The following is a 24019-nucleotide window of genomic DNA, read 5'->3' on the forward strand; positions in this document are numbered from 1 at the left end:
GTAAAAAATTACACTTCAAAATGGTGGTATTTAATATTTCATGCCGTGTACCGGGAAAAAAATTCCAAATGCAGAGAAATTGGTAAAAAAACGCATTTGTGCCGTATTCTTGTGGGCTTGGATTTTACGGATTTCACTGTGCACCCCAAATGACATGTCTAATTTATTCTTTGGGTCGGTACGATTACGGGGATACCAAATTTGTATAGGTTTTATAGTGTTTTCATACATTTAAAAAAATTAAAACCTCCTGTACAAAATTTTTTGGGGGGATTTTGCCATCTTCTGGGGCTAATAATTTTTTGTGGGTGGTGTTGTTTCTTGCAGATTTTGATGACGTTTACCGTATTTTTCGGACTATAAGGCGCACTTAAAAGCCTTGGATTTCCTTGGAAATCCAAAGTGCGCCTTATAGTCCGGTGAGCCCTATGTATGGCGCTGGGCAGCGGACCATACTTACATAGGTCCCCGCTACCGGAGACTGGAGACAGCAGATCTCCAGCGGGAACTGCAGTTTTACATTTTTTTTTAAATGGCAAAAAAGTGCCATTTTCGAATTTGGGCACGATTTTTCGTTACGGGTTAAACGCAGTGAAAAACAGTTATCATATTTTGATAGATCGGACATTTTCGGACGCTGCAATACCTAATGTGTTTATTTATATTTATATCCATTCTAGGGAAAGGGGGGTGATTTGAATTTTTAGGTTTTTTTATTATAATTTTTTAATTTTAACTTTTTTTAAATTTTTATTTTTACTATTTTTCAGACTCCCTAGGGTACTTTAACCCTAGGGTGTCTGTAAGATCCTATCATATACTGCCATACTGTAGGGATTTTACTACTCATACATTACCAAGTGCTGACAGCTTTTGATTTTTGATTCTGCAACCAAGGGCCATCAACTCTCCCCTTATTGCCATCTTATGTGCCTCCCACTTTGGTGATGTTTCTAGTGGTTTATTTTTATTAAATAAAAAATTCATTTTTTCCTTTATCCAGTTTACGTCCTTAGGGTTGTCTAGGAGGGTCTCATTTTGTTTCTAGGACCACTTTTCTTGTCGTAGATCCTTGAAGAAGATCACTATTGTCACTAGGGCGTGGTCCGAGAGGACAGTAGGTCCTATAGTAGCTTTTTTAATCATCTCTATGTGAGATTCTGAATATAAAATGTATTCTATTCTTTGTTTTGTGCCGTGTACTACTGACTGGAAGGTATAGTCTTTGGTTGTGGGATTAATCATTCTCCATGTATCCATTAGCCCATGCTGTTTTAATGTTTTCCTAACCGATCCTAAAGCTCTACTATAAAGCGTAGATTTCCCTGAAGAGCAGTCTATTATGGGATTAAGAGGTAGGTTAAAGTCTCCTCCTATGATTCTAATACCCTCTGCTAGTACCGTATATTCCGGCGTATAAGACTACTTTTGAAGACAGAAAAATCTTCTGTCTTCTCTGGGGTCGTCTTATACGCCAAATATTCATAAATGCTGTAATGATGCTATATAAAGCCCCCAGTGCGAAAGTTAGGGTAAATAGTCTCCTTTCCAAATCACTAAACATTAACCACTTCGCGACCGCCCGCCGTGTATTCACGGCGGCAGTCGGGTCGCGCTGCATGGAGAGGGCTCACGGACTGAGCCCTCTCCATAGCCGGTAAGTCTTTGCTGCATATTGCAGCAAAGGCTTACCGGTAACACCCGCAACCGTGTATTCACGGCGGCGGTCGGGTCGCGCTGCATGGAGAGGGCTCACGGGCTGAGCCCTCTCCATAGCCGGTAAGTCTTTGCTGCATATTGCAGCAAAGGCTTACCGGTAACACCGATCGCGGGTGTTTTCACAGCGTTGGCTGCAGCTTCCCGTGACGTCATCAGGGGCGGCGATCCGTCTCCAAGGTAGCCTCGGGTCTTCCAAAGAGCCGAGGCTATTTCGTTTTAGCACATTGTAATGAATGAGGAAAATCTCCATATACTGCCATACTGTAGTATGGCAGTATATGGTAGGATCGATCAGACAACCTAGGGTTAAAGTACCCTAGGGAGTCTGAAAAATAGTATCAAAGTAAAAAAAAGTTAAAAAAAAAAATTTAAATAAAAAAACCTAAAATTTCAAATCACCCCTCTTTCCCTAGAACTGACATAAATATAAATAAACAGTAAAAATCATAAACACATCAGGTATTGACGCGTCCGTAAATGCCCGATCAAAATATGATAACGGTTTTTCAATGCGTTTAACCCCGTAACGGAAAATAGCGCCCAAAGTCGAAAATGGAACTTTTTTGCCATTTTGAAAAATATAAAAAAATCTATAAAAAGTGATCAAAAGGTCGTACAGTCCTAAAAATGATATCATTGAAAATATTATCAAATTTCGCAAAAAATGCTCCGTACACCAAAGTATAAAAAAGTTATTAGCGCCAGAAGTTGGCAAAATCAAAAAAAATAATTTTTGTACAGGAGGTTTTCATTTTTGTAAATGTATGAAAACATTTTAAAACCTATACAAATTTGGTATCCCCTTAATCGCACCGACCCAAAGAATAAAGTAGACACGTCATTTGGGGCGGTCAGTGAAAGACGTAATATCCAAGCCAACAAGAACACGGCGCAAATGCGTTTTTTCACCATTTTCATTGCATTTGGAATTTATTTCCCGCTTCTGAGTACATGGCATGGAATATTTAATAAAATAAAAATTTAAGGTACAGTATGGTAACATTTACAGTAAAATGGACGATGGTAATGTTTTTGTTGTATGCCTTATGTTTATGAGCGACAGTTTTCCTGCTATATATCTGCATGTCATAAGAATTTAAATTAAAAAAAGGACCATGTTAAATTCAAATCAGTTTTTTTGAAAATAATTTTTGCCGGTGTTTTGTATGCATTGGAAAAGGGGTAGTCTTATACGGCAAATATATCTTAAACTCTATATTTTAAACAGGAAAGTAGGTGGGTCGTCTTATACGCCGGAATATACGGTATATTGATTTTTTGCAGAATCTCTTTCACCCACACTGTCTGTCCTGTATTAGGTGCATATAGTGATATCAAAGTTACAGGTATTGTGCCCACCTGTCCTCGAACTAATAAAAATCTCCCTTCTGGATCTGTCCATGTAAGGTCGTGAGTAAACGGTACTAAAGATGATATTAAAATGCTTGTGCCCCTAGCTGCTTTTTCAAATGTACTGTGGTAACAATGTTGATATAATTTTGTGGGAATTTTGGAGTTTTAGCAGGTTTGAAATGGGTTTCCTGGAGGAAACATATCTGCCTTTTCTTTTTTTTTTAAATTTGCAAAAGATGAGATCTCTTTTGAGGCATGTTTAAACCTCTAATATTTAAGGTTGTTATTTTCAAAGGAGGTAATCTAATATATTTGAGGAAGGACATGGTATCTATGCATAAATGCCAACTAAGTAAGGAGCTGTTCTTGTCTAAAGTGTTATCTTTTCCACCATATATATACCATTTTTCTCCTATTATTACTGGTGTTGTATAGAAACCTAATTCAGCTTTTGTTTTCTGCTTGTTTGTTATCCCCTGAGGGGAAATAGAGGGTATCTTACAGTACATAACTCTTATGAACAGCTCCCTAACTGCCTTGTAACTTATAAAAGTGATGTAACAACTCTGGATGTATGTCCAGCAAGAACATTTATCATATTGAAAAGTATATAAATTTCTATATACCGGCTTAATAGTGAATTAACCAACATGAAAGCAAGTTCCTCTGAGTGTAAGATATTAACTTAAATTCACTAAACTGTGAGGTAGAATTCTATCAAAGCCTTTCTTCCATATTTAACCTATTAAAGTTCAGTTCTCTGCACATCTTGTTTGAAGTACTTACGATGTTGAGGTTAGCCACTCACAGTCTATCTTTACAATGTCACCTTCTTCCTTCTAGGTCATTTATGCTTGTTAGCTATGGCCCATTTCTCAATTCTAGGAAGATTTGGCAGGTCCAAAAGCTGCTCAGTTACCGGTAACAATGAGGAAACTTCCAATGGCTGTATTTCCAGGAGATCCCATGCTTTCTGTAGATCTGCTGGGCATTTTTTGGTGCTTCTTCTTCCCTCTTTAGAAAAGGTGATCCCAAACGGAAAAAGCCATTTGAAGAGAATCTTTTGGCTTCTTAAAACAGTCTATCAGGGGCTTTGACAATCTTCTCTTGTACAGCGTTGAAGGCGCCAAATCTTGAAAGAATGTGATAGTAGCTACGTCTACTTCTAATTGTCTCTTATCCCTCGCTGCTTTAAAAATGGCTACTGTGTCGCAGTAGCTGAGCAGGCCACACACAACATCCCTGGGTGGTTCACCTTCTCTTGGTGTCGGTTTCAGAGAACGGTGCTCTCTCTCGATAATTATCTGTTGCACCCTATTTTCAGAGAGCAATAAAGAAAATTTCTCAAGTGTTTTATCTTTTAGCTGGTCTGCTGTGATGAACTCTGGTAATCCTTTAATTCTCACATTTTTTTTCTACGGATGCGGTTCTCCTGATCTTCTATTAGGAGCAGCGCTGAGTTCAGACCGTCAGCCTGTGTTTTGATTGCCTGAGATACTGCCATCCCATGTTCTACAATGGCTCCCTGGTTAGATTCTAAACTTTCCACTCTCTGCCCGATATGCATCACCTCCTCATGAATTACTGATAGTTGTTGTATTACTGGGGAGAGGGCTTGGGCAAGCAACTTCTTTAAAAACCGACCGGAGAGAGCGGAGCCTGGTGCCGTTTGTGTTTCCGCCTCCAACAGGCTTTCAGCTTCTGAGTCGCCCGGAGCATCAGACTCTGTGACTGGATCCGGCGCCATTTTCTCCAAGTCCCCTTGGCTTTTCCTGGAGTTCGGGGTTTCTTGTAGGTTTTGGGGTCTGTCCTTGCTGGATATTCTTCAAAGGAGCCGCGTATGAGGCAGATTAGGGTGAGCCGAGCCGGGCCCGAATCGCTACACGTCCGCCATGTCTCGCGGTCAGCAACAACTTTTACTTCTTACTGCAAGTTAAGTGAGGATGGGACAGCGGTTGGAAAGTAAATGGGAGATCAGCAGCTCAGATTGCCAAATACTTCTTCTGTGTAAATTTGGGTGCTCCAAGGTAAGGGTTAAAAGCCCCTATAGAAACTAAAGACCAACCCTATGCATATATAAATCAATATGAAAAATGTGGACACTTTTTTTTTTAAAGAAAATATAAACAATTTTGGGAAACTTCACTTTGAATTTTTCTGACCTGTGCAACCTCCTCAAAATCTTCGTGGCGTTTTTGTAAAGCCCTGGCTCTGTGAAGAGACTTCCCTACACCCGTATGTTTACTGAGAAAAGCTTCTCCGTGGTTTTCAATCCAATCCAGCACCTATAAATGATATGAAAAAGTGAAAAAAAATACTACTGTAAACTTTTATATTCAAATACATATAAATATATCTACTATACTATCCCGATAAAAAAAAAAAAAAAATAATTCTGATAAAGGTGTTTTGGAGTAAAATTATGCTAAATAACTTCCAATGCTCCTGTGTTCATCACACAGGGTGCTCAGTACTATCCTATCTATTCACGCCCACAGCGTGAATCAAGCAACACTGCACACCCTCCCTTTCTCTCTCCCGAGAGCTAGTGACGTCACCGAGGGTTAGTTCCCCGTGTCTGCGTTATAGATCCTGAGAGCTCGGTGACGTCATTGTCTCTCACGAGATAGAAAAGGAGGGCGGGAAGGGCTGCTTGATTCACGTTGTGGGCATGAATATTTAGGATAATACCAGAGCACCTTGTGTGACAAACACAGGAGCACTGGACGCTCATTTGCATAATTTAAAAATGTTTTTCCATCATTCCTGGCCAATACAAAACCTCCACCTGCATCAGCATAAAAGAACCTGTCTAAAGGTATGTTTGCCTAACAATGGGTATTTTGAAATGGTATATTTCCTTTAAAGGGATCTATAGCCATCGATCTAACACACTAGAAAACCCTGTATTGGATACAGCACTTAACAGTACTCTGACACACGGGGCAACAGAAAACACAGTTCTGGAAAGCTTATGAAGTTCTCGATACAATGTTTTATCTATTAATGAGCTAATTGGAAGGTGGTAGACTCCCTTAGATGTTGATAGTGGAATAAACCCTTTAACAGAAAAATGCAAGTCCACATTCATCTTAGAGCTAATGGTTTTGATTAGGTTTGAATAGCTTAAACGGAAAACATGTGGTGATCATTCACAATAGAAAGGGAACCTACCACCACGGATATACCTATAAAGGTAGATTGGGCGGTAGGTGCATCTGTAGGACATGAGAATAGCCCTTTTAAGGGCAATATTTTAATAACTTTTATTTAGCTAATATGTACATTTTCTAAAGAGGCTACTGGGCGTGATGTAGCCGGAGATGAGGCTACACAGCGCGGCTACTCCAACCCCCTTTAGCCACTATACACATTAGCAAAATAAAAGTCATATTAGCGCTTAAAAGGGCTATTCTCAAGTCCTATAGATGCACCTACCACGCAATCTACCTTTATAGGTAGATCTGTGGTGGTAGGTTCCCATTAAGCACAGATGCTTAATAACGATCACAGTCCCTGGTCATCCATCTTGCCTTGTGGACCGGTGGGATTGTTCTCTTCACCACCCCTGTACCCAACAAGTTTCATGATTGCTTCTATTGGCCGGTCAATGCACGTCACCAACGGGCATCACACCCTTTTCGCCATATCTAAACTGTATGGGCAGAATGTAGCCTTCTCCGCAAATAAATTACATGCTATTAAATCTCAAAACAAAATCTTTATAAATACCAAAATAATAATGTACAACACAAAGGAAAGAAAAAATAGTGTTGTCGCTTTAATTTATTAGTCCTCAGAGACATTACTTACCTGTTGAACGTCTTGCTGAAAAACACACAGTTGTAGTCGCTGATGTAATCGAACCTTGCGGTGCTGCCAAATATTCTCCAACTGTCGTTGATGGTGCAAAACTTCATGGACAGCATCTAAGACATGATGCACTGCCTTTGAGTAGTTGGCAGAAGCAGTCAGGGAATCCGAGCTACCAGGAGTTAATGGTCGCTGTAGTTTGTCAAGCAGAGATTTTCCTTCTTGACTAACCTTTACACAAAAATACACAAAATTAGTTATAAACGTCAGCATTATTCAGTACCTTTAAACAACTTGACATGTATTGTAAAGGGGATTAGGTAGCGGGGTAGTGGTCTCCTGGGGTAGACAGGCACATTTTCCAGATAAAGCAAAGACACAGTTCATTTGGTGCAACTGACGCAACCAGTTTAAAAATAAAAGTATGAACAAAAAAGTTCTAGGCCATCTGGCCACTAACTAAACACACTCTCCTAACAACAGAGACCTCCCAAACAATACATAGCAGAAAGAGAGGTGCAGAGAGAGCAATGGGTCAGCACGGCTCAGCTTATATCAGCCCAACATAGCTGTAGCCTGATACATAATAGGGACAGTGGTGCCCACCCTCCCTTCACCACTCCAGCACAGTTCCCTAGTAGTTAAAAAAAAAATAATAATAATAATTAAAAATAGAAATAACATTGCAGGGATATCTGTAAAAGAAATGACCCAACCTGGATGGTTTTAGGGTATATTGACACTGCCGTATGGGGGAGGTTTATACGGCCGATTTATATACAGCTGATATACGTCCCCCATAGACGGCAATAGGCGCACGGCGCCCAACGGGAGCGGTATGGTGCCGCACATGTGCGGAACCGTACCCTGAAGAAAGAAAGGATATGTCCTATCTTTCTCCGGAATACGCCGCGCACCAGGGTGTGAGCTTCGCAACAGCAGTGTGAATGTAGTCTTGAAACGTGGACCGTGTATACTTGAGTATAAGCCGAGGGTGAATGCTGCAACGGAAAATAGCGACCAAATGTCTGAATCGCAACTTTTCCCCCCCATTTTTCCATCCATGAATATTTGAATAAATAAAAAAAAAATTATAATAATCAAACAGTCATATAGGTCCCAAATTGATATACCGTATATTCCGGCATATAAGACGACCTGTTGTATAAGACGCCCCCCCTACTTTCCTGTTTAAAATATAGAGCTTAAGATATGTTCGCCGTATAAGACTACCCCTTTTCCAACGCATACAAAACACCGGTAAAAATTAAAAAAAAAAAAAAAAAAACAGATTTGAATTTAACATGGTCCTTTAATTTAAGTTCTTATGACATGCAGGTATATAGCAGGAAAACTGTCGCTCATAAACATAAGGCATACAACAACAACATTACCATCGTCCATTTTACTGTAAATGTTACCATACTGTACCTTAAATTTTTATTTTATCAAATATTCCATGCCATGTACTCAGAAAAATTCCAAATGCAATGAAAATGGTGAAAAAACGCATTTTCTTGTGGGCTTGGATATTACATCTTTCACTGAGCGCCCCAAATGACATGTCTACTTTATTCTTTGGGTCGGTGCGATTAAGGGGATACCAAATTTGCATAGGTTTTATAATGTTTTCATACATTTACAAAAATGAAAACCTCCTGTACAAAAATTATTTTTTTTGATTTTGCCAACTTCTGGCGCTAATAACTTTTTTATACTTTGGTGTACGGAGCTGTGGGTGTTGTCATTTTTTGCAAAATTTGATAATATTTTCAATTATATCATTTTTAGGACTGTATGACCTTTTGATCACTTTTTATAGATTTTTTTATATTTTTAAAAGTGGCAAAAAAGTGGCATTTTCGACTACGGGCGCTATTTTCCGTTACGGGGTTAAACGCATTGAAAAACCGCTATCATATTTTGATAGATCGGGCATTTTCGGACGCGTCGATACCTAATGTGTTTATGATTTTTACTGTTTATATTTATGTCAGTTCTAGGGAAAGAGGGGTGATTTGAAATTTTAGGTTTTTTTTATTATAATTTTTTTTTTTTTTACTTTTTTTTTAATACTATTTTTTAGACTCCCTAGGGTACTTTAACCCTAGGTTGTCTGATCGATCCTATCATATACTGCCATACTACAGTATGGCAGTATATGGGGATTTTCCTCCTCATTCATTACAATGTCCTATCAGCACATTGTAATGAAGGGGTTAAAACTAAATAATACCATGGAGACAGATCGCCGCCCCCGATGACGTCACGGGGAGCGGCGATCCCAGGTAAGATGAGGCTGCCGGCAGCTTTCGCTGTGCTAGCACCGATCGCGGGTGTTACCGGTAAGCCTTTGCTGCAATATGCAGCAAAGACCGGCTATGGAGAGGGCTCAGCCCGTGAGCTGTCATGGCAACGGATCACTGCTCCCCGTGACGTCATCGGGGAGCGATGATCCGTGGCAAGATGGCGGCACCCATGCGGCGCCATCTTTCTGAAGCCTCCGGCAGCATTGCCGGCAGCCATCGCTGTGAAAACACCTGTGATCGGTGCTAGCAATATGCAGCAAAGACTTACCGGCTATGGAGAGGGCTCAGCCCGTGCACGGCGGGCGGGCGGGATTACCGGCGTATTACTCCAGAGAAGACAGAAGATTTTTCTGTCTTCAAAAGTCGTCTTATACGCCGGAATATACGGTAAATTAACACACCATTACATACCACAAAAAAATAGCACCTTATATATGTCAGTACACAAAACTATGTGAATTGCATGCAGAATTTTACCTCAGAGTAGGCCACAGTGATGTGTTCATAAATTCCTTGATGATGATGTATTGCATCTTCTAGATCTTGCAGCTCAGATGGAAGCTCCACTTTACCACAGGCCTTGCACCATGAATCAACATTGCTCATGTACTATTAAAAGAAAAAAAATATTTAAAACTGCTTTTCTTTGACAAGTTACCTTCTCACATTATTGACTTATACATATTTTTTAAAATTAACAATTCAATGGCTCAAAAAGAGACAATTGGTGTTACAGAACTGCACAAAGATTGGGCCTACAGGAATGATCAAACCCAAGTGCCGAATACTTTAAAGGGTTGTCCACTTTCAGCAAATAATTGATATTTTTTGTGTAATGAAAATTTATACAGTCTTTCAATATACTCAGTTTGCTGTCATTCTACAGAAAGCTTCATTGTTTACGCCCAGAGGATAGAAATCTGTCCATGGGCTTGTGATGGACATGAAGGTGCACAAGCCATTATTATCATAAAGCTCAGATTACCCTCTGGTATAAAAACGCCACACGCAGCTGCATGTCTAGGACAAGATCATGGACAGATTTCTATTCTCTGGGTGTAAATAATGACGCTTCCTATGAATGACAGCAAGCAGAGAACTTGAAAATCTTGAGGAATTGATACAGAAAGTATATTGGAAAAAAGGATAACTTTTTATTAGACAAACAATAGCAATTATTTGCTGAAAATGGACAACCCCTTGAAGCATGATGAAAAGGACTTTTCCTTTTTTTTTTTTGCATTTCCAATCATCTGTCCCTACCTTCAAAAATCTTTAACATTTTTATTTTTCTGTGTAGAGCGCTGTGTAAAGAGCTTGTTTGCGGTGTAAAAAACAGGCTGCATCCTTAAAGGGGTTGACCGTTCACAAGTGCAGTGTTCAGCTAAATTATCCATAAGTGTTGTGGTTGTGGGTGCAGAAGTAGATTTCCAAGTTTGTTTAGACTCTCTAGTTGTGCTGACGAGAGAGAGTACAGTTATTTTAGCCAGGAAATCGTTAATCTGCAGCGGAGGTTGTGTGGTATCAGGATAATTTTTTAGTTTAGATAAAGATTTGTAGAAATCTCTGAATAGATGTGTTATTTTAAGTGGGTGTGTTTCTTTAGAAAGAAGGTTTGTATTGCTATACATGAACGGGATTTTATTCCTGATCTTTTTCGGTTTAACCTTATTGACCATAATGCTGCTGGGTTTGTTGTTCGTTGCGTTATGTGAAGCTTTAATCGGAGTCATGGATTTACACCTAGCCTCTGACAGTTGTGTATGGATGCAGATTGTGTTAGAATTTTGGGCTTCAATTTTGAATTGTTTTGTCTTAATAGGTAGTATTGAGACCACTTTATCTTTTTTCCTATTTTGCTGTATCTCTATTTGTATCAGTTTGCCTCATATTCATTAGGTCTACCTCTACATTATGATGGAGTAGTCAAAGCTTGCTTGTGATATTCTCATTTTGTATGGGTGGAGGGTATACAGAAATAGTTTCTTGCGCCATCTATGTTGGTTAGATATTAAGTGAGAGAAGGATATAGTGGTGAAGGTGATCTGACCATGTCGTGGTTCCTATTTCTGAGTTGCTTATTTGGGTCTGAGAGTCCTCCATCTGCTAGACAAAGTTCTATCCTTGTGAATGACCTATGTCTGTGAGTAAAATATATACTTTTTTGCTGATGAGTTTAAATATTGAAATGTGTCATATAGAACTTCTCTGAGGAGCCAAGGACTTAAGAACTTCATTTAAAAATCTGACTTGGGAAGAATTGGGATCATAGATGTTTACTAGCATAAAAGGGACATTATTGATGGCAAACACAAGGACAAGGTACCTCCCAATACTACCATGCAACACTCCTGTGTCTGTTAACTCCACATCCTCTTTTTGTAATCAGAACCCCTACTCCGGCCGGCTCCAGGTCCTGAGGTCGGCCGTGCACACGGAGCGGACGTGACTTGCTGGGCATATGGAGATAGAAGAGGAGCTGTCTGGGGCGTTGGAATGGCGAGTACTCAGTTTAGGGTTTTTTTTATATACCAGAGTATCTGCTTATAGCCGAGTGTATTGTGCCATCTTGAAGGATATTCAATCCCCACTTGTATAACATCTCATTCTTGCGCAAGGTCAAGGTGATCGGCAGGAATTTTTCCTTGCCTGTAGTGTGGCTTGTGACAAGTCTGCAAGGAATATGATGTGCACGTATGGGTCTGGAAGCTTTTGTGCCTTCCTGGATTGCAGCAAAAGCTCATCCTTGGTATGGAAACCGTGCAGTCTCACAATAGCACCTCTAGGCAGGTTGTCTGGTTTAGGCAGCTTATGTTCACGGTCTATATGATACTCAGCCAGTGGAATCGATGCAGTGTAGCATGCAGGAGTGCCATAAGGTAATCTTTTAGTTTGGCTGGCGAGAAAGACTCTGGGACGCCCCCACATTATTACTTCTCCCTCTATCCTCCATGTCAGCCATTTTGAGTTTCATAGCTTCTACCTCTTCTTCCAGCACATAATGAGCCTCAATCAGCTCATTGTGACTTACCCCCATAACGTCCCAAAGATGTTCAACTCTTGTCCCCAGCTTGTCAACCAACACTTTGGTCTCGTTATGCATAGACAAAATCTTTGTCGATAGAGCCCCTAAGCTCAAGCATCGTTTGCAGGGGATCAGGCTCACATGCTCCAGCAGTCTCTGGGTCCTGCCCCCCTTCTTAATGCGAGTCTGATTGTCTGGGATGCAGATAGGAAATGATGGGTGCCATATGTGCTCAGGCACTATTATAGTGCTTCCTCCCACAGGTTGTCAATCCAGTTGGGGTATAATGGGATGTTTAATAATAATAATTCTTTATTTTATATAGCACCTACAGATTACGCAGCGCTGCACAGAGCTTCCCAAATCGCTCCCTGTCCCAATGGAGCTCATAACCTAATCAACCTACCAACCTATGTGTTTTTGGAGTGTGGGAGGAAACTGGAGGACCCAAGAAAACCCATGCAAACACAGAGAGCACATACAAACTCTTTGCAAATGTTGAACTGGGGGGAACGTGAAACCAGGACCCCAGTGCTGCAAGGCAAATGCTAACCACAAATTCACCGTGCTGCCCCCCGTTTCTCCTTGTTTGGAGCTACCTGTGGGAAAGAAAGGCTCCTGGCTCCTCTGCTGCATTAGGGAGCTCGTTGGAGAGGGTGACACCACTGGGGAACTTATCTTTGCTTTGTCGCTCCATGCAGAGGTCTGTTCGTTTGCGGGTCATCATATTCCTGGCAGGTAGGGAGTCACCTGTAGGAAAATTAGGGTGCTTGGTGTTGCAGTCAATAGTTGCTCATTAGCCCGAAAAGACAGAGCTCAGAGCTGCACGCCTGCTCCTGGGCTTACCAGGCCACGGCCTGAAGTGAGGCCTCTTTTAACGTAGGAACGTACGTAGTTCTCCGAACAAAAGTCTTAAAGGCATCCCAGAGGTCCAGGACACGTGCCTCTGGGTAATGGGAATTGAAGAAAGACGACCAATGCTCGGAGGGGAGGGGTCAGCAGGAGGGGACAGGATAGTGAGCCAAAAAGGGTTGAGCCTCCAGGGAGGGGCGGGGAGGATGTGTCCCCCAACACAGCGTTACACACAGTGGGGCATGGTCTGATATGGAATGGGAGAGGCCTCACTAATCAAGGGTCAGATAATTAGCAAGGCACGTATATACGCAAGAATTATAAGAAGCTGAGAAGGCTCTAGTATCAGGGTGTAAAATGGCGCCAAACATCTTCCACCCACCGGGCTCTCAGCGGAACGCAGTTGGGGAGGATGGGGCAAACCTCCGGTCACCCACTGAGTTCCTGTCCAAGGACCTATCCCAAATAGTATTAAAGTCTCCCATCCACATTACAGGGACCCCTGTCTATAGTGGCATAAATGTCAAGGATAGGGAGGAGAAGATTGCACCTGGATTAGGGAGGGATAAAGACACTGGCCAGTATCAGGGGGGCTCCTTTAAAAGGGCATGGATAATAATAGTAACTCAAAGTAATCAGCAAAAGGTAGCGCTGCCAGCCAGCCAGAGCAGGATCAGTATCTTTTAGGGCAGCACCTTCCAACTTCCTCTCTCCAAAAACATACATGGGATGGAAAACCATCAAAATCAAGAATAGATATACAAATCACAGTTAATTCACAGATCCAGGCGCAAAAACTGTAGTAATTCTCATATATGTCATGGCCTTCTTCCTTTCAAAATCTACTTTTAAAATTAGCATAAAACAAAGGAAGTAGCAGCACTCCGTTCCAGTTCAAGGAAGTTTATTCACCAAGTGAGGGTGAATAAACTTCCTTGAACTGGAACGGAGTGCTGCTACTTCCTTTGTTTTATGCTGTACATAGCGGTCTAGGATCGGACCCGCTGTAGCTTTGCACCCACGGGGTTGAACCCTCTTTCTACTGTGCCGCCCATCTACATCACGTTTATTTACTTTTAAAATTATGTTTAAAAAAAAAAAGGGTACTGGAGCGGCTTCTAGAGCCCCTCCGTGCTGCAGACTCACAAGTTATTAGAACGTCTCACTGTGCCCCTGTTCGCCACTCCCCCATCCGCCCAATGTAATCCCAGTACAGGAACTTTTAGCACACAGTAACAGCCTAATTCAGGTAAGCACATTTTAGTTAATTCAGTATACAAGTAATAAAATACTGCTGCTCACATACCTGTTCAGCTTTTTGGTGAAATACAGCAGACATATCCAATAAAGTACTTCGCTCATCTAAAGCTGCTGCAAACATTTTCCACTCTTGTTCAAGCTGGTTGGCAATTTGCCTTATCTGCATTGAAGCGTAGTGTCCCGATTCCACAAGCCTATTGGCTACCGACATAATTCGATTTATGTTTACATAGACATTCTAAAAGTGAAAACACAGTATACATTGGAGTTAAATGACATTTTATTTAATTTAATCTATACAAACTTTTTACTGGTGTTTATGTACATCATGTCTTGATAAGCCCAGTTCAAACCTCTATTAGGCTATATTCACACTACATTGTGCCCGCTGTACCGTAGCACGGCAGGCACAGGGAGGAGGTGGGGGTGTTGCTTACCCCAGCCCCTCTCCATACACACGGCAGCGTATTCCGAGGAAAGATAGGAGATGTGTGCGGCACCGTACCGCTCCCATACGGCGCTGTGCACCCATTGCCGTATATAGGGGACATATATACGGCGTATATAAGTCCCCCATATGGCCGCGTGAATGTAGCCTATGGTCTTAGTTATTAAGTTAAAGGGTTATTCTGAGAATATGAACCTCTGATACAAAACTCCATAATGCTATAAACAAATACTATAGCATTAACCCCTAAGCGTTGCAGCCTTTTTTCGTTCATTTTTTTTGTACCCCACCTTCAAAAGAACTATAACTTTCATTTTTATGTTACACAGCTGTGTTAGGACTGTTCCATGTAACAAATTGTGCATCTCAGGGACATTTATTATACATAAAAACGCATTCACCTTCTCAAGGACTCAGTTTGTACGACTTTCACTGTACACTCTAATTCATAAGTTTACTTTGTTCCTTGGTTTGGTACCATCATGATGATACCAATTTTGTACAGATTTTATTGTGTTTTAATACATTTTATAAGTACGAAAATAATTTGTAACTTGCAGCTGTGTAAAGTGTCATTTTTTGCAAGATAAGTGGTCATGGTTACCTTTTGATTACTTTGAATTATAATTTTTTTATGTGATGTATAATGGCTTAAAAGTGGTGTTTGGGACATTTTCCATTATGGGGTTCACCACCGGAAATAAGTTTTGATATCGTAATAGATTGGGCATTATATTTATTTTCCATGTAATATGCTGGGTCTCTGCTGCTTAACAAATTGCACTTCAAAGTGATGTTATTTAACCACTTGTCAGATAATAGTGCTAGACGCCGGTTCACCTCTACATCAGAGCTGTACCGGTCGTCGCTTGTGGGGTGGTCTTTGTTTGTCAGTGTGTGTGGGTTATGTGTGTTTGACCTGTGGGTGTGGGGGGCTTTTATCCTGGTTTGCGGATAGTTTTGAGGCAGATATGTTTTTAAAGAGTTCACCATCGTGACGTACTATTACTGCATGGAGATTAACAGATAACGCTCCTTGTCGTAATAGTAATGGGTGCATAACTGACATTTAATATTACCATGTTGCCTTTCATGGCAAAATTGCAGTGAAACTCGAGTGACAGAAACTAGAGACCCTACTGCCGATGTCACCTGGCCAATCGTATCAGGTTTTTTTTCACAAAAAAAACTGATGGGTTTGTAATCTACTTCTTTCTCAGTCCAATTGGTTGAAAAATTTGAGAAAACAAAAAATCTGCATACGGATGTCATGCATGTGCCATCAACTGTTTTGCGGATCAATTGACTTCTATGGATGTACGTGGTCCACATGCTAAAGAAAATAACAAATGCTGCAATTTTTTTCTCACTGTCTGCACATCCGTGAAGATGTAGGAAACCTCCCATGGATAGGGCCCGACTGGTCTTTGTGGGAAAAACCCTTTTAGTTTTTTTTGCTGTTATGACTATGAGTGTGGAAAAAGTAGAACATTTTAAATTTCAAAAATCAAGAATTTTTCCAAATTTTCACCAAATATCTGATTTTCTCATAAGTAAAAATGCAAAACATGAGGAGGGAGGATCATGTAAGCAGGTGTGTGCACCTGTGCAGCGTTCCCTTGTGCTCGCAGCCACAGCACGCTAACATGTCTCTCCAGCGGAATAGCCTCTATTGACCCGGGGAACAGAACGACACGGCTTGGAGCTTCCCGTGAGTGTGGAGCGACGGTCGGACTACAGGGGGAAATGGGGACATCCGTGGCGCAACCTTTGAAACAATTGTCGGACATGCTTTGATGAGGAGACGCTCGCCGAGCTCACCGAGTGGCTGGAGACCTGAGTGTGGAGGATGGGATATACCGTACAAAATTGTGGACGCCAGCAACACTGCAGCAGTTAGTGCGGATGGAGGAGACTTTCTCCATCAAGAACGGATCAGTTGAAGCAACCACCTTGGGCAACAGGCCAGTATATTGCTTATTAATCTTACTGTGACTCCTTTCTCCATATGGTCCCACTCCTGGCACTTACAATCATGCGGCCGTGTCATCGTCCGAGTCATGGGGAACCACCTGCCATCGGCTCCTGACTCAGGCATGCCGGGGTGCAGACGGGGGTGACAGTGCTGTAAAACGGTGGAAGGTTGGAGTCAGGAGAAGGGGAGGGACCCAAATATATGGGAGATATATACCCAGTTATTTACTTTCCGCATTAGGCTCCGGGCTGGACTGTGTCTAGGTGTGAAGAACCCGGTTTAAGAACCCTCCTACTAATAAACATATCCCACGTATGACATTGCATCAAATTGTACACTTCTAACCCATCATACGAAGTGTTATGCATGAGACTCACTGTTCGAATTATCTTGCATGAAAACTGTCATTTTTCTTCTTTCAAAAAAAGATTTTGCTGGGAACTTTTGGAAGGAGGACAATGACTTAAATGATAAAGTGTACTGTGGTTTTACTTCTTTGGATTTGGGGTTAATCCCCTTGGACAGTAACGGTATCGAACTGAACAAATAATTTGGTTCCTGGATCGGCACGGATAGTTGGTTCTCTTTTGCTCCTTTTTCCCTTTTTTTTCGAGATACCAGTGGATTTATATTAAGTAGCCTGCCCTTTATAAGATCACTATGTAATTTATATATAGAGAACTTATGGCATTGTTTGTAATAAAGTTTGGGGGACTACCTATGGAGATTGGCATCTTTGGGGAGTGTTAATGGTCCATTGAAGGGAAGGAAAAGGGGAAAAAAGAAAGGGGAACGGTAACAGGGATAGGGAGTGCGTGGATGGGAGGAAAGGAGAAAAAAGGGATAGGTAAACGCCTTCTTGTGGGTACCGTAAACAATAAGACCGGTAAAATGTCCAATAGAACCAAAAAAAACACAAAGACGAGGGGAAATCATCCCACAAAGTGCAGGAGAGGAAGTCAGGAGGGGGTCAAAAACCTATGTTCTACGGGATATAGGGTAAGGGTGGTACATCTGGAAAGAAAGATGACTCCGATGGAACTAGAAGGAAAAGAGAAGGCAATGGGAAAACAGCAGAAGGGGATATGGTATAGGAGGATTCATACTTGGAAGCTCGGAATGAAGGGGAATTGGATAGTACACAGGGGAACAAGGAGCACGGCTCAACACAACAGAAGGAGACGACATTGGAAGATATTATGGTGGCCGTAAATAAAAATAATGAGGTCCTGGTCAGCTTAGTAAAAACAGTAGGCACACTTACGGAGGAGGTCAATCTACTGAGAAACGACCTGAGCAAAGTCCGGGAAGGGTAGGAGTAACAGAGGAGAGAATAGGAAAAGGTGAAGACCAACTAACAACTAACTCAAAAAAAAATTGGAAAAAAAAAAGACAGCTGACAGACATGGAGGATAGATCAAGGCGGTATAATCTCCGATTTATTGGGTTCCCCGAAAAAAAGTGAAGGTCAGGCCTGTCATAAATTTTTGGAGGAATGGTTGTTAAAAGTCTTTGATAAAAAGGATTTTACTATTTGTTCTTGGTCGAAAGCCCAATACCGAATACCCACTAAAATGCCACCTCCAGGAGAACGACCTAGAACTATACTTGCAAAATTTATGACTACAAGAGACCGGGATATGATCCTATGGAAAGCTAGGGAAAATAAGAATATCTTATATGATAACACCCCGATTAGTGTGTACCCTGACTTCTCATACGAGACACAGAAAAAACGACAAGAATTCGTTGAGGTTAAGAAGAGATTAAGACAGGCGCAGATTCAATATGGAGTTATGTATCCCGCTTACGGGTGGTCCACCAAGTTAAAGTTCTAATATTTACTATAGCAATGGAAGCTGCAGAATGGTTAGATAGCAAGAGGCTATAACGAGGGGAATATGAAAATATTAAAAATTATACAGTGGTTGTGGCTGTGGGGGGGGGGGGGGACGGACCTGCAATGCGTAGAGAAGAGTTAGGTACTGGGAGTCAGGACCTTTCGTGGTGGGGGGCAGAACATGGGGACAGGATTATTTATCTTTATGCATGTTTTATTTACACCTGGTTCTATAATGGACAATCCCTCTGTCTTTTTCTATGGTATTATTATGGATGATTATGAATTTTGCCCAAGAAGATAAATGACAATAATTAATTTTATCTCAAGGAATGTTAGGGGACTTGGTACAAGATTAAAACGCATAGCTATCTTTGATATGTTGCAACAGTCACTGCCAGCAATAATATGTCTACAGGAGACACATCTTAGAGCGGAGACAGTTAAAACTATATTAAAACAATGGATTGGGATGCCAATACTCGGAATATTCTAGAGGTGTCTCTATAATTATACATAAAAACATTAAAATTGAGATTCATAACAAATGGATAGAAGACAATGGTAAATATGTGTTTATGAATAGATATATGGAGGGACAGAAACCCAGACGCTAAAGTTTTCTCATGTCACTCTAAAACGCACCAAGTATTTGCGCACAATGTATTGGGTAACGAGCTTATTTTACCAGATGTAAAAAAGGGGGCTGTCAGACCACCTCCCAATACAAGTACAAATGGAAGTAGATAGGCCAAAAAAAATAAGAAATAGGGTTAACTATCACGAATCACAGTTTTATTCATAACAATATTCAAGGGTTTTTTGAAACTAACCAGCACTGGGGCTAGTTGGGGGGGGGGGGGGAGAGAGTTCATATGGGACACAAGTCACAAGGACACAAGGACACAACTGGGTAAAATTATGATGGGTAGAAGACTAGCACGGATAGAAGAAGCAAGGAAAACGGTAATGGCGAGGGAACAAAGCTATCTCAATAACCCTAGTTAAATAAACAAGTCGAAATGGGAAGAAGCCATTGCTATCTATGAAATAGAAATACAGCAAAGAGCAGAAAAGATCCACACACAAATCAATGATCAGATCTATTTGGAAGGTAGTAGGTCAGGGAAGATCTTGGCCGCACTGGTTAAAAACCAAAATGAAGTTTCCTATATATCAGCCATAAAAGACCCGAATAATGGTATAGTCTCAGATAATGAAGGAATTAGTAAAATTTTCTTGGATTTTTATACAGACTTATACGATACAAAAGCAAAATACCCTCAAGGAGATCTAGAAGAGTACCTTCAGAAAATTAAATTACTCAAACTCAAAATAAAAGAACAACAATTCATGGAATTACCCATAACAAAAGAAGAAATAAAAAGGGCTATCAATAATATGACAACTGGAAAAGCCCCAGGATTAGATGGGCTCCCCGAGGAAATTTGTATAAAATAGAGATTTAATTATTCCCCTTCTATATCAGGTAATACAATACATCTTTAATACAGGAGAGATGCCACAGTCCATGTCTGAGGCTTTGATTGTTTTAATCAAAAAACAGGATAAAGATCCATTAGATCCAGGATCATATCGCCCAATTTCTTTGATTAATCTTGACAACAAAATAATTGCAAAAATTTTAGCTGACCGCCTTAAGAAAATCATAACATCTATTATATCAGACGATCAAAATGGCTTTATGCCCGGGAAATCTACCTCCATGAATCTTCGGAGGGTCATGCTTAACATTCAGAGATGTATGAAAGAGGAGGGACATGACAGAGCTGTGGTGGGTCCTCGACGCTGTCAAAGCATTTGACAGCGTTGAGTGGAACTACCTATGGGCGATAATGAAAAACTTTGGTTTTGGCCAGGGATTCATTAGATTGGTCAGGGATTCATAATATTGGATGGAATTAGTGGTAGGAGATGCTCCAATTCTGTGTGAATATGTTATAATGCTATAAAGAATGTTCTGTATCATTATTTTATAGAATTTAAAAAAAAAAAACATACAACCAAAATTTTTCAACTAACAAGGTACAAGTACAGAGAAAACTATTTCAAAATAACTTGGATATGTTAAAGTGTTCCGAAGTTATAACCACTTATAGTGACATGTTAGATTTGAAAAAATATGGGCCGTGTTAGGAAGGTGCAAAGTGGCTTTGACAGCAAGGGGTTAACACTTTAGGACAGGGGTGCACAAACTTTTTCAGCCCAAGGGCCACGTTATCATACGGTTAGCCGTCAAGGGGCAGCACTATTAACCAAAACCTTAGATGCTCCAAAAACCATACTACAGAGTAAATACCGCCAAGAAACCACTACTACATATTACTGCATTCGTATAATAACTATCCCCCCTCCCTACTGCCCTCAGTTCCAGTCCCCTCCCTCCTGCTGCTCCCAGTTATAGTTTCTCCTCACTGTGAGAAGCCCTGTTCCGCAGGAGGCTGTTTAGATGTGAAGCCAGGGGAGTACTCCTCATGGAGTACTTACTGCACACTTGTTTTATTCTGTTTTTGCTGCCAATCGGGGCAAAAACATAGCAGAATCTTGGCACGTGGGGGGGGGGGATGACACACAGTAAAATGTGTTGACAGGTTCCCTTTGACACTCTGTGTAATCCATCCCCACACACCCAGAAATGAGAGCAGTTATAATCGGTTATTTAACACTTTCTAGACCCGTGACAAAATATCATGTCATGGGTTCGGCTGCAGGTGCAAAATTGTATTCCTCATATCCCCATATCTTATTGACTGGCATCAGAGATGACATGTCCATGCTTGGTCAGCCCCTCCCATCTACAATGTACTTCATCCTAGTTGAAGCATTCCTTAAACCCCTTAAGGACCTGGCCCTTTTTTGTTTTTTCATTTCCATTTTTCACTCCCCACCATCAAAAATCTATAACTTCTTTATTTTACATGTAAAGAACTGTGTGACGGCTTATTTTCTGTGTAACAAATTGCACTTCATAGTGATGGTATTCAATATTCTTAGCTGTGTACTGGGAAGCGGCAAGAAAAATTCCAAATGCAGTGAAATTAGTGAAAAAAAAAAGGCATTTGCGTCGTTTACATGTGGGCTTGAAGTTTACGGCTTTCACTGTGCACCACAAGTGACATGTTTACTTTATTCTTTGGGTCGGTGGGATCACAGGGATACCAAATTTGTTTAGGTTTTATAATGTTTTCATACATTTACAAAAATTAAAACCTCTTGTACAAAGATTTTTTGTTTTGATTTTGCCATCTTCTGGCGCTAATAATTATTTCATACTTTGGTGTAGGACAGTGATGGGCAACCTTTTGAGCTTGGTGTGTCAAAATTCACCAAAAAACCAAGCATAACTCGGGTGATATGTCACTGAGTGCGCCGGGCGGGCCATGGGGGCTGTCGGGCTATATATCGCTATGGGGGCTGTCGGGCTATATATCGCTATGGGGGCTGTCGGGCTATATATCGCTATGGGGGCTGTCGGGCTATATATCGCTATGGGGGCTGTCGGGCTATATATCGCTATGGGGGCTGTCGGGCGATATATATCGCTATCGGGGCTGTCGGGCTATATATCGCTATCGGGGCTGTCGGGCTATATCGATATCGGGGCTGTCAGGCTATATACTGGGAGGCTGTGACCAATGCATTTCCCACCCTCGGCTTATACTCGAGTCAATAGGTTTTTCCAGTTTTTGGTGGTAAAACTATGTACCTGGGCTTATACTCGGGTCGGCTTATACTCAAGTATATACGGTATTTCAAAACTGTATTAAAATAATCAATGTATTAAGGGACAGCTATAACCACGATAAAAATCATGTCTAAGCTCTGAGAGAACCTTGAAATGTAGATATCAGTGCAAGGAGAAAAATGTTCTAAGCATCTTACCATACAGTTCATAGCAAAATGATTGTGCTGCGTCTGAAGCTCCAAGGCTTGATTGTGGCTGATTCCAATATCGGAGTAACTGGTCAAAAAAAGTCCTTTGTTATGTGCAATCCAGTCAAACATCTAAAGAAAACAAATAGACAGTAACTTCAGCTAACAAGAAAATCTTCAGGTGTACATTACTTAATGGGCCTCCTTAGTTTTGCTATTGTGTTCACAAAGAGGTGTAGCGGAAAGAACAAACTGGTTAAGCGACACCACTATGTGCTAAAATTGGTACTATTTTGGTGTAAACAAAGCCAACTAATGTAAAGATAAAAAACTTAGAAAGTCTATGGACCAAATCATTCAAAAGTTTAATTGGTATTGATTTATAAGGTCAATTTTTACTGATTAAGTCTTCATAATGATAAATAATTCCTTTATTTATATAGCGCACACAGATTACACAGCGCTACACAGAGCTCGCCAATAAGAGAACGTGCAAACTCTTTGCAGATGTTGACCCTGGGACTTGAACCCAGATCCCAAGCGCTGCAAGGCTCTAATGTTAACCACTAAGCCTGCTGCCCACAATATGGGTGTTTGTTAAAATTGTCAAAACTAATATCTTATAGCAGTCTTCTTTAGTGTTTTTTTTTCTTCATTTAAGACCATATCATTTATTATATTCGGAATACTGTTCATTTACATTTTTTTCTCTAAGGTAATTGGGGCAGATTTACTGTGCATTGTGACAAAATTGCCATGTTTTAAAAAAAAAAATTGCCATTGTTTTTTTTTTCTTTTAAGTTTACACGAAACAAGACGTAAAAACAAAATGTTGCGCATACAGGTCTCTTAACATACAATATACAAATACAGAAATAGAAACTTAGTTCTGTCACAATACAAGTACCGTATTTTCCGGACTATAAGGCGCACATAAAAGCCTTGGATTTCCTTGGAAATCCAAAGTGCGCCTTATAGTCCGGTGCGCCCTATATGAGGGCAGCGGACCATACTTACAAAGGTCCCCGCTACCGGAGACAGCAGATCTCCAGCGGGAACTGCAGACCACGCGGCACAAACAACTTCTTCCGCGTCGGTCTGCAGTTCCCGCTGGAGATCTGCTGTCTCCGGTAGCGGGGACCTTTGTAAATATGGTCCGCTGCCCTCCTCCACCTCCCCCTCACCTTCCCCACTCACCTTCCCCGCGTCGCCGCGTCTCGTCGGGTCTCGTCTTCGGGTCGCGTCGCGTCTCTTCTCGTCGGGTCTCCGCTCCGCCCCCGGACCTCCGCCACGCCCCCGGACCCTGCGCCTTATAGTCCGATGCGCCTTACATATGGAATTATTCCATATATAAGGCGCATCGGACTGATGCGCCTTATATTCCGGTGCGCCTAATGGCCCGGAAAATACGGTAATTGCAGTAAACTTTGTTTTCCTGTGTGCATCAATAATATTGCAAACGATGAAACATCTTGAAATGTATCATTACTAGTCTTTACATATGCTGTGGTGAACCTACTGCTAGTGAATT

General features: G+C 41.1%; 1 protein-coding gene across 5 annotated transcripts in view; it reads right to left on the bottom strand.

Moving 5' to 3' along the window:
* Positions 1-24019, bottom strand: part of TRIO (trio Rho guanine nucleotide exchange factor) — a 373142-nt gene that overhangs the window by 308881 nt on the left and 40242 nt on the right. For all 5 annotated transcript variants that reach the window (XM_072153041.1, XM_072153043.1, XM_072153042.1 and 2 more), the window contains exons 6-10: positions 22498-22620; positions 14378-14569; positions 9672-9803; positions 6886-7116; positions 5235-5357 (exon numbers count right to left, since the gene is read on the bottom strand). In XM_072153041.1, coding sequence (XP_072009142.1) covers positions 5235-5357; positions 6886-7116; positions 9672-9803; positions 14378-14569; positions 22498-22620 — 801 coding nt within the window. The remainder of the gene's footprint in view (positions 1-5234; positions 5358-6885; positions 7117-9671; positions 9804-14377; positions 14570-22497; positions 22621-24019) is intronic.

This window comes from Engystomops pustulosus, chromosome 5, assembly GCF_040894005.1.
Source record: "Engystomops pustulosus chromosome 5, aEngPut4.maternal, whole genome shotgun sequence".
Lineage (NCBI taxonomy): Eukaryota > Metazoa > Chordata > Amphibia > Anura > Leptodactylidae > Engystomops > Engystomops pustulosus.